Source organism: Anolis sagrei, chromosome 2 (genome assembly GCF_037176765.1).
Source record: "Anolis sagrei isolate rAnoSag1 chromosome 2, rAnoSag1.mat, whole genome shotgun sequence".
NCBI classification, from domain to species: Eukaryota; Metazoa; Chordata; class Lepidosauria; order Squamata; family Dactyloidae; genus Anolis; species Anolis sagrei.
In genome coordinates, this window is record NC_090022.1 from 33510111 (window position 1) to 33527601 (window position 17491).

Here is a 17491-nt window from a genome sequence, read left to right on the forward strand (position 1 = left end):
GGGTATCTAATATTTAGCTATAATTTAGGAATTCTAAAATTCAACAGTCAGTTTACCTCCCTGCAATGTATTCCTTAGTACTTAAGAACATTAGAAGAGTCATTCTGGATCAGACCAAAGGCCTATCTACTATCATCATCATCATCATTTATATCCCACCTTTCTCCCGATAGGGACTCAAGGCGTCTAACATCTATCCACACTAAACAGTTTAAAAAGAGCAATGCAAAAGTTAAAAAAACAATTAAATAATAAGTGTGGTAAAAACAATTTAAAAAGCAAAATATATTAAAATGGCCTTTTAAACTCATATCCCTCCCCCTTCAATCTCATCCGCCCCCCCCAAAGCCTCCCCTTACCCTTCCCCAAGAGCCTGTTAGAAGAGGATGGGGCAATTCTGGTTTTTCTTAGGAGGGAAGTCTACAGCCTGGGAATAGCCACCAAAAAGGCCTCTCCCTTATTCCCACCAAGCGTGCTTGAATGGGTTGTGTAACAGAGAGAGAAGACCCTCCTCAGTAGATAGTAGATGTCTCCCAGGTTCATAGAAAGAGATGCAGTCCTTTAGATAACCTGGGCCAGAGCCATATAGGGCTTTGTAGGTCAAAACCAGCGATTTGAATTGTGCTGAGAAACATGTTGGCAGCCAGTGGAGCTTTCGCAACAGAGGAGTTGTACGCTCCCTGTAACCAGCCCCAGCACTCTGGGTGACCTCTCCCAGTGGTTGAACAGCATGGGAGACAGCACAGAGCCCTGAGGGATCCCACAGGCCAATGACCAAGGAGTCAAACTAAAGTCCCCCAGCACTACCTTCTGAGAATGTCCCTCTAGGAAAGAGCTCAGCCATCGAAGAACAGTACCTTCAAGCCCCATTCCAGAAAGGCAGACCCAAAATGATATCATGGTCGATGGTATTTAAATCCACTGAAAGGTCCAGGAGAACCAACAGGGAAACACTCCCCCTGTCTAGTTCTCTGCATAGGTCATCCATCAAGGTGACCACAGCTTTCTCTGTCCCATAACCAGGTCTGAAACCAGACTGAAATAGATCTAGATACCTAGTGCATTATATTCATCCAAGGACGAGACTAGTCTGGCATAGTCGGTTGATTTATTTTTATTGTGTCAGAAGTGACTTGACAAACTGGAAGTCGCTTCTGGTGTTAGAGAATTGGCCATCTGCAGAGACATTGCACAGGGGATGCCTGGATATGTTGCCATCCTGTGGGAGGCTTCTCTCATGTCCTCACATGGGAAGCTGGAGCTCACAGATAGGAGCTCACTCCATCTCGCAGATTCAAACCACCACCCTTCATGTCAGCAGTTCAGCTGGCACAAAGGTTTAATTCATTGCACCACTGCAGCTCCATTGAATGGTACTGTCATACATTTGATCTTACCTTAGAAGAACTGCAAGTTCTAAGAAAGTGAAAAAATAATCTATAAGTTACCTCTGCTAACTAGTTCATTTGTAAAAATGCAGTCCAAACCTGTATATAGGCTATCATTCAGAAATGATCTTTTATTATGTGTTTTATGTGCTTTTAATTATTAATTGTACTTTAATCTCTGTTGTGCCCCTCCTTGAGCCTTGGGTAGAGGTGCGTAAGAAATCGTAATCATAGACTATCACTCATGACCAATTATGATTGCCTTCCAAGGGTAGAGTCATTGTGATGAGTTCATAAGTGACTGTAGAGATGTATTCTTGATCCGCATGGTCTTTTGCAATGAGGGTATAAATTTCCAGATGGAAGGATATCCCAACAAGGGTTTGCTTGACATTCCTTCCTCTTTACACATTACTCCCTTTTACTCTCTAGTCGTGCCTCTTCAAAATCCATAGTACAGCTGGCCTCCAGTTAAAACGCTTGAGGGCCAGGGCTTCCCAGTTCTCTGAGTCTATTCCACATTTTTTTAAGATTAGCTTTAAGCTCGTCTGTAAATCTCTTTTGCTGTACACTGACATTCTGTTTTCTGTTCTTGAGTTGAGAGTGAAGTAACTGCTTTGGGAGACTGTGATCAGGCGTTCAAACAACGTGGATGGTTCAGTGAAGCTGATGGCATTGGATCATTGCTTCAATGCTGGTGGTCTTTGCTTCTTCCAGAATGCTGATATTTGCCCGACTGTCTTCCCAAGAGATTTGCAGGATTTGCTAGAGGCAGTACTGCTTGAATCTTTCCAGAAGTTGAGAGTGATGTTTGTAGAACGTCCTGGTTTTGAAGGTTTACAAGAGTTGGAATAATAATAATAATAATAATAATAATAATAATAATAATGGCAACAACAACAATCACCAAAGTCTGTATAACCTAGACCTGAACTTTAAAATAAGGAGCCCTTCTGTAGTGCTGATGTCTGAACTGAGAGACACCCTTTCCTTTTCTGCATTATTTTTATGGTGCTTCTGCTTAAGATAATTATGACTTCCTAGATACAGTCAGGAAATATCCTAGTCACAGTGATGATTGAAAAGAAACTCAAAAAGAGGCCATTAATTTTACCTAGTAGTTAGATGGCAATAGATGTGTACATTTTTTGGTGTACATTTCTGTGTGAGTGCTTCTTAAATTTTATCACAAAGAGCATACATCTCTCACTATGGCTAGAGGAATCAGGGAGACAGGGGTATGGTGGCAGGTGGTTCTTTTGGGATGCGTCTACACTGTAGAATTAATGCAGTTTGGCACTAACTGCAATGATTCAGTGCTGTGGAATAGATTCATGAGGCATTAGCACTCTTTAGCGGAGAAGGATACAACCTTGTAAAAATACTACTTCCATGATTGTATAGCATTGAGCCACCGCAGTTGTAGTGGTGTCAAACTGCATTGATCCTACAATTTAGGTGTATCCTTTGACTCCAGCTCCCAGAATGCCTGACCACTCGCCGTGCCATCTGAAACTTTTGGGAGTTGAAGTCCAAAGCACCAGAAAGACCCAAGGTTGAGAACCACTGTGCGAAAGGAAGAAAAGTGTCTACTCTCTAAACAAGCATTTTTCTTGTTCTTAAATCACAAATGAATATTTTCAGAGTTCATCAAGTCCTCAGAGTTCCTCTTTTTATGCTACATTAAGGGCTCCAGTGATATTATGAGATCACTGCTTTGTGTGCTTAAAATACTCTGGGTTTTTGGGCAAAGCACAAATACATGTGCTTGCAATTTAAAATGTGGACTGGAAATATTGGTGGAAGTGCAATAAGCACATGTGAAAGTGGCTATGTTTAATTTCTCTTGTGACCTTTAATTGCCGAATAGCCTTATACTACACATAAGAACGAAGAAATCTCCTTTTTTCCTGCAGTACGCTCCCTCGGTTTGTGCATGGGAGAAAAGTGGGGAAAGTGTTATCTTGGTAATTTGATTTCTGACTGTCCTTTTTTCCCCGTGTCAGGAGCGACTTGAGAAACTGCAAGTTGCTTCTGATGTCATCAAATGGGGTATCTAAGAATGCTGGTAATCTTCAATAGTTACATAATTATAAGAAATACCACATCAGATACAGGCATCTTTTCCCTATTTTTAAATGCCATTGTGCTTGTTCATATTATTTACAATAGCCAGAGGCTCAAAATTCAGTGTCTTTGGTCATTAAACAGCCGTGTGTTTTGCATTGCAAAATTATTTCTACTATAAAGTCTGAAAAGTCTGGCATCTATCGAAAAACAAAGCAGAATTATCTACTAAAGCTTAAGATTTAATCATTATCCTTAAACTATGCTTGTGCCTAAACTGATTTAAGAGGGTATCTATATTTTATCAACAACAAAGAATCCTGAAGTGCCTTGAAAATTAAGACATTAATTATAATGCAATATAAGGTTTCATGAACTCGAGTTCTCTTCAGATGACTGAAGTGTGAAACAAATAAATCTCAGTTTGGTTTTCTATGATGAAGATCCAGTAGATTGATAGCAGTAATAGACACTGTGTTTGCAGCAGATAAGAAAAATGAGCTCATTGCAATTAGTTAATGTTTTAGTTCTTCTATTCTTATTTGTCTTTCCCCCATTTCATGTTGTTTCATTTTTTTCTTCTTGTTAGGAACACTATAGTTCTGTTAATGCAACTCATTATAGCAATTGCAGCTATAGTTTACCTCTGGTTAAGATATATCCTGTGAGCAGTGAAGACACCTATCTTCTCTTTGCATTTGCTGCTGTCAAACCAGTTCTTCCCCATCCTATGCTTGTTTTTATTATTGTGTACTTAACTTTGTATTTACACTTAGCTCTATTGAATTTCATCTTGATGATTTGGGCCAAGGTGGTTTTCACTAGATAGTTTTGAATCGTGATTTTTTTCTTCTGTGTTATTAGACATCTGTCCCAGCTTTATATCATCTGCAGATTTGATAAGCATGCTGCTTATATACACTCATCCAAGTTATGTATAAAAAAGTTCACTGAAGCTGGCTTATTAAGCATCAAAAGTATGTATATATGTTTTGGCGCCAGCATAATTTAAGGGGCAGATTCAACCATATTTTTCACTTTGTGGGTTCAAAGCAGAAATTGATATGAGTCCCATGTTTCAGGACATAGAGATGTTTGACCCAGCAATGTATGGTACAGAGCATTATTGGAAATTAAATTTTGGCATTGGTATTGTGGAGCCCACACTGATGTCTGTTTTCTGAAAAAAAAAAAATCCCACAGTCATTGATTTATTTCCTATCTTAAATCTTAGATTCACAGGGCAGCATACATTAAAGTCAGTGTAATCAAGTCATGCAAAAGGAAGCACTAGAATAACAGAACAGCAACAAAACCAGATTAGAAGCATATTACAATTTTGACAGGTTAAACAAGCATGGGCAAACGTTTTTGCCTTGGGACCACATTGAGGGCCAGGCCAGGAGGGCCAGGCCAGGCTAGGAGGGAGGGGGGCAGGGCACACGCTGGGCGAGAAGGGCCAGGAAAGACAGGGCAGGGGTCATTCTCAGATTCTTCTCCCAGCATAAGGAGAACCTTATGCTGGAAGAAGATTCAAAACATGCAGCAACTGCCCCATTCCTCCTCTCTGATCTTCGGTCTGTCATCTTGGCATTATGCCAGGAGGAAGGTGAGACAGGTGGTGACTGAGAGTTCTCTGGAGAGCTGTCAGCCACTGTGTGCCTTCCTTGAACCTTCCTCATGGCATAAGGATGGGGCCACTCACACTGTCCTTATGCTGAGAGGAGGGCAAGATACGCAGTGGCTGAGAGTGCTCCAGAGGACTCTCAGCACTTGTGTGCCTTTCTCCCTTGTCTTTTTGGCATAAGAATGCAGTGGGCCACCATGTGCTTATACTAAGAGGACAAGAAAAATAAGGAGAGCCTGAGATAAGCACCCAGGGGGGTACATCTGGCTCCCGGGCCTTACTTTTCCCATTCCTGGGTTAAAGCAAGATGTTTAACAGCAGTTAAAATAGGTAAAAGCAATTTTAAACCATAACTCATGTACAAATTTGGGTAAAATCAGTATGGATCAATTACTGCAAATTAAGTCTGGTTTTAACATGTTTCCTTGACTTTTACCTTTAGCTACTAAATTTATGATGTCTTAATTCTGCATGCCTTATAATTATCTTCAAAGTTTTAATGATAGGTCAGGTAGTTGATTTGAACTATTTGGTGAGGAAAACATTAAACAAAATCATTAGTATGATTCTAGTGTTTTATTCAGTCAAGTTCAGAATTAATTTTAATTGCCATGTATAGACTAATTTAACACCACAATCACTCATCATCGTTTCTTAATAATATTTAAACTTTTTTTTAAAATGAAGGTACTCAGATTTTTAAACTTACTATTTTATATTCCTCTAAAAATTGTGTTCATGAATGCATGTACTTTATGGAGATAGTCACTGCTCCATAAGTTAATTACGATTTGACATTGTACCCATCCCAGTTGCCCAGTTTCATGTTTTGTTCATTCATTATACTATTACAGGTTAAGCACCCCTTATCCAGAAATCCAAAATACTCCAAAATTGTCCACAAGGGTGGCTGGGATAGTGACACCATACTCTGAAGATTCATGTGGACACAAACTCTTTTAAGGCACAAAACCATTAAAAATATTCTGTATGAAATTACTCTTCAGTTTATATGTAGAAGGTGTTATATGGAACACGAATACATTTTGTGTTTAGACTTGGATCCCATCTCCAAGATATCTCATTATGTACAGTATATGCAAATATATCTATTCTAAAATCCAGAAAAATCCAAAACGCTTGCAGGCCCAAGCTTTTTGAATGAGACATACTCAACCTGTAACTTACGGAGAGAGCACAGAAACTCTCCAAATAGGAAGGCTTGGCATTATTCAGGCTTTTCAGTGAAGTATTTGCAAATATTTATTACACTTTGGATGGAGTTTTCATTTTTGTATTTCTATCATTTCATAATGTATGTTGCTTTTGGCATTTTGAAAAATGATCGATATGATAGTTACATTTCCTAATTTTTTCACAGTAGTTTTTCTACTTTGTTGACATTGTTGTGTGAATGTCTGAGCTTTGTCGACCTTAAGATGTCTCTATCACTGGGTTTTCTAGGCAAGAGATGATCATAAGGGGTTTCCCTGTGGTTTCCCTTGAGGCTGAGAGAATGTGATTTGCCCAAGGTCTTTCAGTGAATTTCTATTACTGAGCATTGCATATGACTAGCATTTGAAACAATTTCATGCTTCATTTATATTTGCAGTAGGATGCTCCTTGCAGGCTTTTGGGTATGAGTTACACAAAGTTTTTAAATGTTGAATTGGAATCCCGAAGGCATGTAAACAGAAAGGCTTATCTCGATTTATAGCACAGGTTCTATATTTGGTGGTGTATTTGAGGAGTCATTTCTTTTTTAAACGAGGCCCGACTCTTCTGCAATAAAAGGAACAGCTGCCATTAAACTAGTCATGAGAGGAGTTTGTTGGTTTTATGTTGATACCTTTCCAACCAGTATTCACCAAATTTTGAAGATTTAACAACAAATCTCTATCATTAATATTTCTGTTTATATTTTTAAAATCCCAGGTTAGTTTATAGTACCAAAATCTTTCCATATAAGGTTGCTCAAACAAACAAAAACATCCACATACAATCTGCCTGTGTTATATGACCTGGCTTGAATATAACAGTATCTGTTTACCAAGCTGAGGAATGCACAAATCTTGGGCCCACGTACTCCACCCTTTTCTGTATGCCACAATTGATTTCCTCCTAGATTAATTAATCAGAGTTTCATTTTACATCTCAAAGTGGAAACTATAGACAGAGTTTGGAACAAACTGTGATCCGAAACCCTGAATTTCATTTACAGCAGTGAATCGGGGTGAAATGATCTTGCTCCAGATGACTCCAGCTCAGTACTTACGTTCAGCCAGGTCCCCTTATTTGTTGATTCTCTTTATTTATAACCTGTGTTTCTCCCAAGACTAGGACTCATGGCAAATCAAACAAATTGTAATACTAAAGCACTGTTCTTTTAATAAAAATTGTGGCAGGAAAAAAGACTTAACACCCGCCCATTAAAAGACACTTGCTTTGCAGCCAGTTCCCTGCCAAAAACCTACCAGAATAGAAAGGTCTTTGCCTGGCTGTAAAACAAAAACAGGAATAAGTTTCATATTCATGATATATTCATTCATTCTCAGAACTTAAGCTTGTTAAACAAAATGAAAGATATCTGTGTCTCTGGTTTCTTATCTTGCCTTATCCCATTCTTCCACTTAGTAAAGAATGAAAGCACTGAACTCATCTGTTTGATTGAAAGAAGTGCAATGTTTGTTGATTCCAAAGATATATCACTTGTATTGTTGGAAGAAGAGAGGGAATAAAATGTAATACTGGGTTTAATTTTTAAGCACTGTGACATTCTGTTACAAATTTGTTTTCATGGTTTGATGTGCAAGTGAACCTCTCTTCCAGAAGAATTAGTAAATTTTTTGACTAATATGATAACGATACTTAATGTGCCATTGCTGACAGTAAGGATAGTGCTAATCTCTTTCCTACATTCCATGGATATCAACATCTAGCAAATTTTCTTTTTTAAAACCAGAACAATTTGAAATATTTCAGTCGGAAAAGATCTTTGCGTTATTATTCTTTAAAAATATATTTATAAACAGTCATTCAGTAGATGGTGCATGGATACAAATACTGGAAAGTCTTGTTTTGCAGATAGTTGGAAAGATAATTCCAGTCTTTTTGACAAGGTTGCCACTTGGCTGGAGAAAATTGGGACATTATAAATCAAACACATTTGTGTAGTGATTTTTATTTTATTTTATTTTGGAGATGCCGATACAAGTAGAACAGACTGGTCTTGTGAACATAGGAATAGAGAACTGGCAAGATACAAATGCAATATAATGATCCACTCATATTTGTGTATATGGTTATAGATTTTGATCTTTTTCATATCACATTATGACTGTTAACAGTAAAACAGAATGAAATGATCATTTTATTATGTGGAGTCTGAATGGCTTCTTACAATTGAACAATTTGCAAGTTCAGCTACAACCTGTTCCAGTTTATTTAATAATGTGAATATTTTGATAGAGGTCAACTAGTTTTTGTTGGCAGGAATGAGTAAACATCTGTTATTTCTAATTACCTAGAATCACAGAACCATAGACTTGAAAAAGACCTCAAAAGCCATCCAGTCCAGAACATGCAAAATGTTCAAGCAAAGCACTCCTGTCAGAAGGTCACCCAACCTCTACATAAAACCTCCAGAGGAGGAGCCTCCATCCCACTCTGAGGCAGGATATCCCACTACCAAACAGCTCTTACATGGAAGTTCTTTCTGAAGTTTAGGTGGAAATTCTTTTCCTGCAGTTTGAATCCAGTGCTCTGTGTCGTAGTCTCCAGAGCAGCAGAAAACCCGCTTGCCTCCTCCTCAATGTGATATCATTTCAGATATGTAAACATGGGTACTATGTCCCTCTCAGCCTTCTTTTCTCTAAGCTAAACAAAACAAGCCTCTTTCAGCTGCTCCTTATAGGGCTTGACTTCCAAACTTTTGATCATTTTGTTGACCATTCCCTTCAAAGTCTAATCTATCCGGAAGCATACCTTACTATCAGCAGTTAGCTGATAAATTAGATCTTATGTAGAGGGGTATGTTAATGAAAATTAACTCTGACTTGTGTTAATAACAGAGAAACTTAGATTCATTGTTATGTATATTAAAATGGGGGCGGGGATTTTGCAGTTCATCAGCCCTCTAAATTCTGATAAACAACAACATTCAGCTTTCCTTGCCATTTGCTATGGTGGCTAGTCTTACTGGAAGATATTGTTCATTAACATATCAAAAGCTACACATTTCATTTTCATCTTGATGTAACTTTTAGTCCATTTTCAAAATATGTCTGCCTTTATTTAAAGTTAAAAGTAATTTATTGCCTTAAAAATGTTTTTCAACCATCGATTTTTCAACCTATTAATGCAATAATATAATAAGTTAAGAGTGTTATATAATATAAGTTAAGAATGTCATAACTTGGCATTATTTTGAAGTGGTGATCAGGTAAATTAAAGTTTGGACAGGGAAAAAAATGAAAATAAAAATGTGTGGCCCTTTCTGGAGATTATATTGGAAGATTATGCAGTATATTTTGAGTATTTGAATTTATTATTTATTTATTTATTTACAGCATTTATATTCCGCCCTTCTCACCCCGCAGGGGACTCAGGGCGGATTACACTGTACACACATATGGCAAACATATGCTAATTTTGACATACAACATATACATACACACACAAAGGCTATTTAACTTTTTCTGGCCGCCAAGGGAGCTGTCGCTTTCATTGTTCATCAACGACACTGATGAAGTACTTCCGCATTTCCCGCATGCTTTTTTGCTAGAGTCTTTTTTTATGTTATGTTTTTTTGTTATATGTAATTTCTTTTGATTTTGATAAGTCAGCAAGGTTAAAATTGATTTCAGTTCCAGAAAGAATTGTGTAATACATTATGTTTAATGTAACGAAAGAACTACTGTAAATAGCTCTAGGGTTTGTTCATGTAAATTAGGTACTGGGAAAGAAAATGAGCTAAGTACGGATTAAAGTTCAGATTCTACTTGGGGGGGGGGGGGTGAATTGCAAGCAGTTTAATAGTATATAGGCACTTCTTGAATCACCAACTCATTCACAGGACCCTGTTTTCTATGCAAATGTTGTTGTAGCAGCTCATATTACAGCTAATGAAGGGTGTGTGCTTTTTATCGAGGCCTAATCGTGGATAATTTTGGTTATAAACCTCTGTTTCAGTACTGTATTTCATGACAGATTTATTATATCAATAATCAGTGTACTGAGTAAGAATATAGTACTCTGGCCACCATGGAAGTAATGCTGTATTTTTGAGTTCTTAATTGTGTTTGATCTGTGTTAGTTTTGTTTTTTCTTTGTCTAGGGAAGAGTCATCCTTAATGTCATTCTGTCGTAGGATACACTATGCTAATCTCATTACAGAACTGAGAATGACACGTATTGCATAGGTAGTCTTGCTGCTTAAAGAAAGGAGATGATTTAGCTGTTCATTGTGCATCTCTTACAACTATTTTAATTATTGAGTGTTGCCAAATATCCGAATTAAATGGATGACGCAGGAACTTGACTGGCACGTGTAACACCAGTGCAGCCATGCCCTGATCACAGAGGGCTGAGTCAGGCATAAAGAAAAAGTGTGAAGGAGAGTCGATCTTTTGTATTTAAACTACTTTAAAGTAATGTTAAACTTACTGTATTTCCTTGTAAGGTTGAAATGTGGAATTGTGGATTGCTTTTAAAAAGAAATGAGGATAAAATAAAGGCTAACCGTTATTTCAGATGTTAGTTCATAAATATTTTTAAAACCAGTCAAACTGATTGAAATACAGTGAATCCTGTGGCCCTCCACAGGTTGTTGAACTGCAACTGTCAATTGCAATAATCTGACAGCTTTGAATTTTATTTAGCAAATAACATGCATACTAAAATCTTTGTTAATTATCTTTTGGTATATAAGTAGCATTGTTATGTTTTTATTTGGAAGCTATACGGCAGTGGTTTCCCAGCATTTTATCTGTATCGATTCTGCAGGATATGCTTGTTAAAATAATTGTGTTTTATTACATTTTATATCAGTGTGTCCTGATAAAATTTCTTTTGTCTAGATTGCACTAAAAGTCTTTCAAATCTTTTTAAAAATCCTACTTGAATTTTCCGAGCGTATTTAAAAGTATGTGGTAACGGAATTTTTATTTACCATATTTAACTTTGAGTGCATCTTCACTGTAGAATGAATGCAGCATGACACCACTTTAACTGTTGTGGTCCAGTGTTATGGAATTCTGGGATTTGTAGTTTGTATCTGCACTCTTGGGCAGATGAGGCTTTGTAAAACTACAACTCCCATGATTCTATGGCATTGAGTGATTCTAAACAGTGTTAGTTCTACAGTGTAGATATACCCCTAGAATGCACATTCTCTTCATTCTCTTTTATACTCTGGTAATAAATGGTTTGCGGTTGAATGCAACTATTAGAATTCTTTCAGAACTTACGTACTCAACCCAATCCTGTGCATATTTGTGAAAAAGATCAGTTTTTATTGGCAGTTGAATAGCAAAGGGTGTATGCATATGATCAAAAACTTAGAAATGTTTTTTTATTTTCTGTATGAAGGTCTAAACTTTATATTTTATGTATGAAGTTTAAACCTTCACATGCAGTTTAAAACATCATGTAAAGAACCTGTGCTGAAATTCGTGTCATTATCTCACTATAGGTTGTGTGTGTGTTCTGCCCAAAGTTCTGTTTGAAAAACTATAAAGTGCTTGAGATGATACAAAATCACTCTGCCTGTAGATAATGACCAAAAGCAAGTACTTCTATAATTTATTTGAAAGACAATAATATGCTTTTTTAATGTTGCATTTCATTGCAATTTCATGTTCAATTCTTCGGCCCCAAGGGCTACCTTTGAAAGGCTGGGCCTCCGTGATTTACAAGTGGCGGCATCATACAGTTTTTCTACATAAATTGCAGAGTTCTTGTGACCAGCTTTTAGACACGCTGTTTTGTCTTTTTTATTCCAGATATGCCAATATTTGGTCTTTGTCCAGCGCATGATGATTTCTATTTGGTGATGTGTAACCACTGTAATCAGGTCGTGAAACCACAGGCATTTCAATCACATTATGGTAAGTGCTGAACTTTGTTTTAATCTTTAGGGGTGAGGTGAAGCCCAGATTAAGCCTGGCAATTTTCAATTATCGCTCTCTCTCTGATCTTTAAATCTGGTGTTGCATATGTTGTTATATAAATATATTATAAATATAAATATGAATTTATTTTTATGGGAAATTATAAAATCCATGCCTGTAAAGTTTTGGTTGTTTTCTTCAAGGGGTAACCAAGTTGTGTGGTGAAAATTAGTTATGTAATGTCTACATCTGAATGCTAGCATTGTTCTTCTCTCCTGTTATTTCAAGAAATGAGCGTTGATTAGGTGTGATATATGTTGCTTTCTTACATCATCAGAATGGAATAAAATTCCCACTAAGGAAAATCTACTAGTAACATTTGGAACCACTTAAACAAGTCGAATAATACAGTGGGGGTTTTTTTTGTTTGTGTTTTTGAAAAAGGTGAACTGTAACATAACAGTATGGATTTTTTAGTGGAAGCCTGTTGCTTTCAGTAGTTTGCTACAAAGTGATACTAGCTCAGATGCTTATGCTATGTATGTATTGCATTCAGTTATTTTGTTATTTATCATATGCAATTAAGGGAGAATTTCAGGCAATTTCAAAGTGACCAGTTGCTCTTCTAGCTATTTACATTATCATCCGCAATTAGCCTTTTATATTGTTTTAGCATGTTTTGGTCGTTCTCAGCTATGATACAAATCCAATGTAACACCCATTTGGAATTTGTGCCATTACTCCTTGCACCTGCCCATGCTACTGAAAAGCTGTGCCAAAGAGTTTCCCAGGTCTTCAGGGCAAACTGTTAAGGCATCTGAGGGCAGAAGAAGAAAGCTCCCTTACCTCTGCTGGCATAAATTCAATGCTGAGCTTTTGTTTTAGACTGCATTGTCTCTAATGTGATAGTTCTGTCAACATCAAGCAGTTGCTAATACTGTATTCAGATGTTGCCTCAATATCAGGCTTTTTACGCAATCATGTTATGCTTGTTATAACCTGGTATAATGGTAGTGGTAATTCAGTGTAGTGTTAAGAAGTTTGCATTAACAGGTGGCCTTAAATACACAAAGATATGCAGGTAAATTATAATATAATCATTGTTTCTAAGTATGTCTTATGCTTCTCTTAATCTTATGCAAAGGATAGTGTTGTGGTCATGTTCTTCTAGAAACCAGTCCACAGGCTCCCTCTCCCCATGCTAATACTAAACATATTAAGAATTTTTAAAGCCATTGGGGAGATCTTATTTTCAGGTTTTGTTTTGAAAACAATAGACACATTTAGAAAGATTAAATAATGCAATATTGGCATGCTTTTAAGATTGAGAGTTATGTTGTTATTTTAGGCACATAAAATGCACTGTGTATAACTTGGCTTGATATCAAAATATCCTATTTGAGACTGTGGTTTCCAGGAAATAATTACAAATTGAGTTTAGTTTTTAAAATATTATTGTTAGAAATGGAGCTACTAGGTCATGAACTGTAAGGAAAACCTGAATAATAAAAAACCCACTTTACATTTGCCAGTTTATGAGGAGTGGGCAGAAAACCCTATTAAATATTGAGGAAACTATTAACCTGAATAAGACAATGAATATTATATTGGTTCTGTTGATTTTCCAAGCACTTATCAAGCACTCATTCCCATCAAAAGAACTGGAAAAAAGCAAGCCAAAACCAGCAGTTATCGTAATTTAATACATAATCTTACATAAATGTCTACTTGTACTATAGTTTTTCATAATAAGGTAGATAGAGTAAATATATGATTGTATTATCTTAAGTACTGTATAGATATTTTTCAAAGAAAATATTCAATAATACATATTTTTCACCATTTTTCTACAGGAATGGGTTTTGGGGGGAAACCAAGTTTTTTTTGGGGGGGGGGCTTTTGCCTGGATCCCCCCCACCCAACCTTCACATATCTAACCAAGGCAATATTTGTATCTGTGAGCAATTCTTGTAGCTTGTGAAATGTTTGTACAACACGCCTGCTGCAATCACATACTTTTGAAGTTCATATCTATTTTGCACCCTGTTGTTGTTAGCTACTGTCAGGTTGACTCCAATTTATGGCAACTCTATGACTCAAGAGACCTCTTAGTCACCCTAAATAAGCAGCCCTAGTCAGGTTTTGGAGACTCGGGGCTGTGGCTTCCATGATTGGGTCTATCCATCTGTAATCTGGTCTTCCTCATTTCCTCCTGCTTTCTAAGTTAACCACACATTACTTTCTTTCCAAGTTAATCCTGTCTTCTCATGCTATGCCCAAAGTACAATAGTCTCAGCTTAGTGAACTTGGGTTCTAGAGAGAGTTTAGACTTGATTTGCCCTATGATCCATTTATTTGTTTTATGTTCAGGGCATCTGTAGAACTCTTTTCCAGTACCATGATTCAGATGAGTTGATTGTCTTCCTATCAGCTTTCCTTCACAACCATACATAGAAATTGGAAATGCCATATAATGGACAATCCTAACTTCAGTATTCAAATATACACCATGATACTTCAAGATCTTCTCTAATTCCTTTGTAGTTGCCCTTCCTAGTTTTTTTTTAACTATAGTCTCCATTCTGATTAACAACTGAACCAAGGTATGGAAAATCTTGAACTGTTTCAGTATCTTCATTCTCTACTTTGACTTTATGTAAATCATATCTGGTCTTAATGCTTAGCTTTTGCCTTTGTACTTTTTCCCATGATTTTCTTCAGTAATCATTCCAAGTATTTTCAATTTTTGCTAGTAATATGGTATCATCAACATATCTTAAACTGTAGTTGTTTCTTCCTCTAATTTTCACACCTCCTTGCTCTGACTCTAATTCTGCTTTATGCTATTCTAAGCATATGATAATATGCAGCCTTCACTGATCCCTCTTGCCAATTCGAATTGTCCTCCATTTTCTGTTCTGATTGTAGCCTCTTGTCCTGAGTACAGGTTGTTTATCAGGATGATTAAATATTGTAGCATACCATTTATTTAAGAGTACTCCATAGTTTTCCATGATCTACACAGACAAAGGCTTTGCTATAATTTAGAAATCCCAGACTGATTTTCGTTCAATTCTTTGGTGTACACTGTAATCCAACATATGCTTGTAGTATGATCCCTATTGCCCCTTCCATTCCTGGACCTAACTTGAATATCTGGCATTTCTTGTTCCATACGTGGTAAAAGTCTGTGTTGTACTGTTTTGAGTACCAATTGGCTTGCATGAGAAATTAATGCAATGGTCCTGTTGTTATTGCAGCCCTTGGCATCCCCTTTATTAAGGATTGGAATGTATAGTGAACATTTCCAATCCGTGGGCAGTTGTTTTGTTTTTCATATTTGTTGACAGATTTTAGTTAAAACTAGAATAGATTCTGTTTCTGTAGCTTGAAGCCGCTTTACTGGTATGCCATCTGTTCCTGGTAATTTATTTCTCCCAAGTGCTCAGAGTGCAGTTTCCACTTCACTTTCTAAATTTGTAGGTTCAGCTTCAAGTGTTCCTTCCTTGAATGAATCTGTCATCCTTTTATTTCTCTTGCAACCTATCAGTTTTTTGCTGTTTTCGTGATCATCTTGTTTCAAATAATATGACAAGTATGTGCAGCCAGAATGTGTTTAACGTAATTCACTTTACCATTATTATTCTTTTAACTTGCGTAGTAGTCTGGGTGCAAAAGTTCAGATTGCCTTCTGTTAGGATTGCGTGTTCCCCAATATGGAGGGTTACCTTTGTTCAATTTTTGGTTCCCCTGATTTTGCCTATGCTATGTAAAAAGAAGTTGTCAATATTTTTTAAAGTGAAACTGTTACTCCACGGGTTGAACCCATGTAGGAAGAAAAGTACCTTGCCCTTTCCCCCTTTGCTTCCATGCTCCTTTTTGTTTCCCTTTTGACTAAGGGGTGTGTTGTTGCACATCACTTTCGTCAAGTAGTAGTTACAGTCAGCTCTTACTTATCTCAAGTAGTCTTTCTGGTTTGCTTGTAAAGAGTACAGTTGTAATACAGTGCTTAAGAATTGCGAGTTGTTGCCTTAAGCAGTTGACAACTTTCTTCTTTCTATGTTTGTAATGAGCAAATATATAATTAATATGTGTTTGTGTTTTGTTTGCTAGTTTTGTTTAGTCAGTCTTTTTAATTTTACTTTTCAGTTTCAAGTCAGAGGCAAGCACAAAGAGTAGATAGCGTGTGAAAATCCCTTTTCCTATTTATTTCTGTGTACTCAGCACAAACCTGGAATTACGGCCTTATTTCTTCAGGTTGATTCAATTGGACTTGCTTCTGAGTAGACATATGTTAGATTTCAAGAGAATTTGTATCTGGCTGTCCATCAATGAGTACATTGTAGAGGCCCATCGAATTTCAGGTTCAAAACAGGTTTTGCCTCCAAAGTGCTACTGTATCTATCAGTTTTAGGCTATCCTTTTGTGCAGCATACAGGATGCAGACCATATGTAATACACAGGTGATGCAAACCACATAGCTTTATGTTAATTAAATCTAAATTACTGATGAGAGGTAACAGTATGTTATGTGATAACGATGACAATTTATTTAAAATGTATTGGTAATGTTCCAAAACAGTTCAAAATTCCCACAGGTGACATAAAAGCACAGTGAGAAGGTAACAATAAAACAATTAGTTATTTAGCATGAGACCAACTGCACTGCTCAGGTCTTGCAAACTCATGTCTGTGACTTCCTTGATTGAATCAATCCAATACATAGTGGTAGAAGATTGCAAAACAAACAAACAAACAAAACATTTGCAGTAGAAATAAACAGCATTTCTAAGGTAACAATCTAAGTGGTTGGAACAAAAACTGCTTCTTCATCTATAAAGTTTATCTTAGTGACTGTTTCAGAGATCACACGTTCCTCACTACCCTGCAAACAAGAATACAAACTTTTTATAATTACATATTCTTGAATCTTATATCTGAATCTTATATCTGAACATTTGTGTGTTCAGATATGCACTTTTTATTGCTTCACATAAATTATTGTTATTATTTCTGCTAGTAAACAGTAAATGATTTGAAACAAGGGAATAAATCTCATTAAATTCAGTGGGACTTACATCTGGATTATAATTGTGCTGGAACTGTGGGAAGACTGTCAAAATGTTTAGGAAACACTGGTGTATGTGGAAACAAAACAAGTCATTGCCATTGGGTTGTTGTAGGTTTTTTTCGGTCTATATGGCCATGTTCTAGAGGCATTCTCTCCTGACGTTTTGCCTGCATCTTTGGCAGGCATTCTCAGAGGTAGTGAGGCAAGCATCCTCACTACCTCTGAGGAT

At 36.8% G+C, this 17491-nt stretch overlaps 1 protein-coding gene across 4 annotated transcripts in view; it reads left to right on the plus strand.

Annotated features, from left to right (window-relative positions):
• Positions 1 to 17491, plus strand: part of ATXN7 (ataxin 7) — a 134978-nt gene that overhangs the window by 65675 nt on the left and 51812 nt on the right. For all 4 annotated transcript variants that reach the window (XM_060766431.2, XM_060766430.2, XM_067463448.1 and 1 more), the window contains one exon: positions 12084 to 12188. In XM_060766431.2, coding sequence (XP_060622414.2) covers positions 12084 to 12188 — 105 coding nt within the window. The remainder of the gene's footprint in view (positions 1 to 12083; positions 12189 to 17491) is intronic.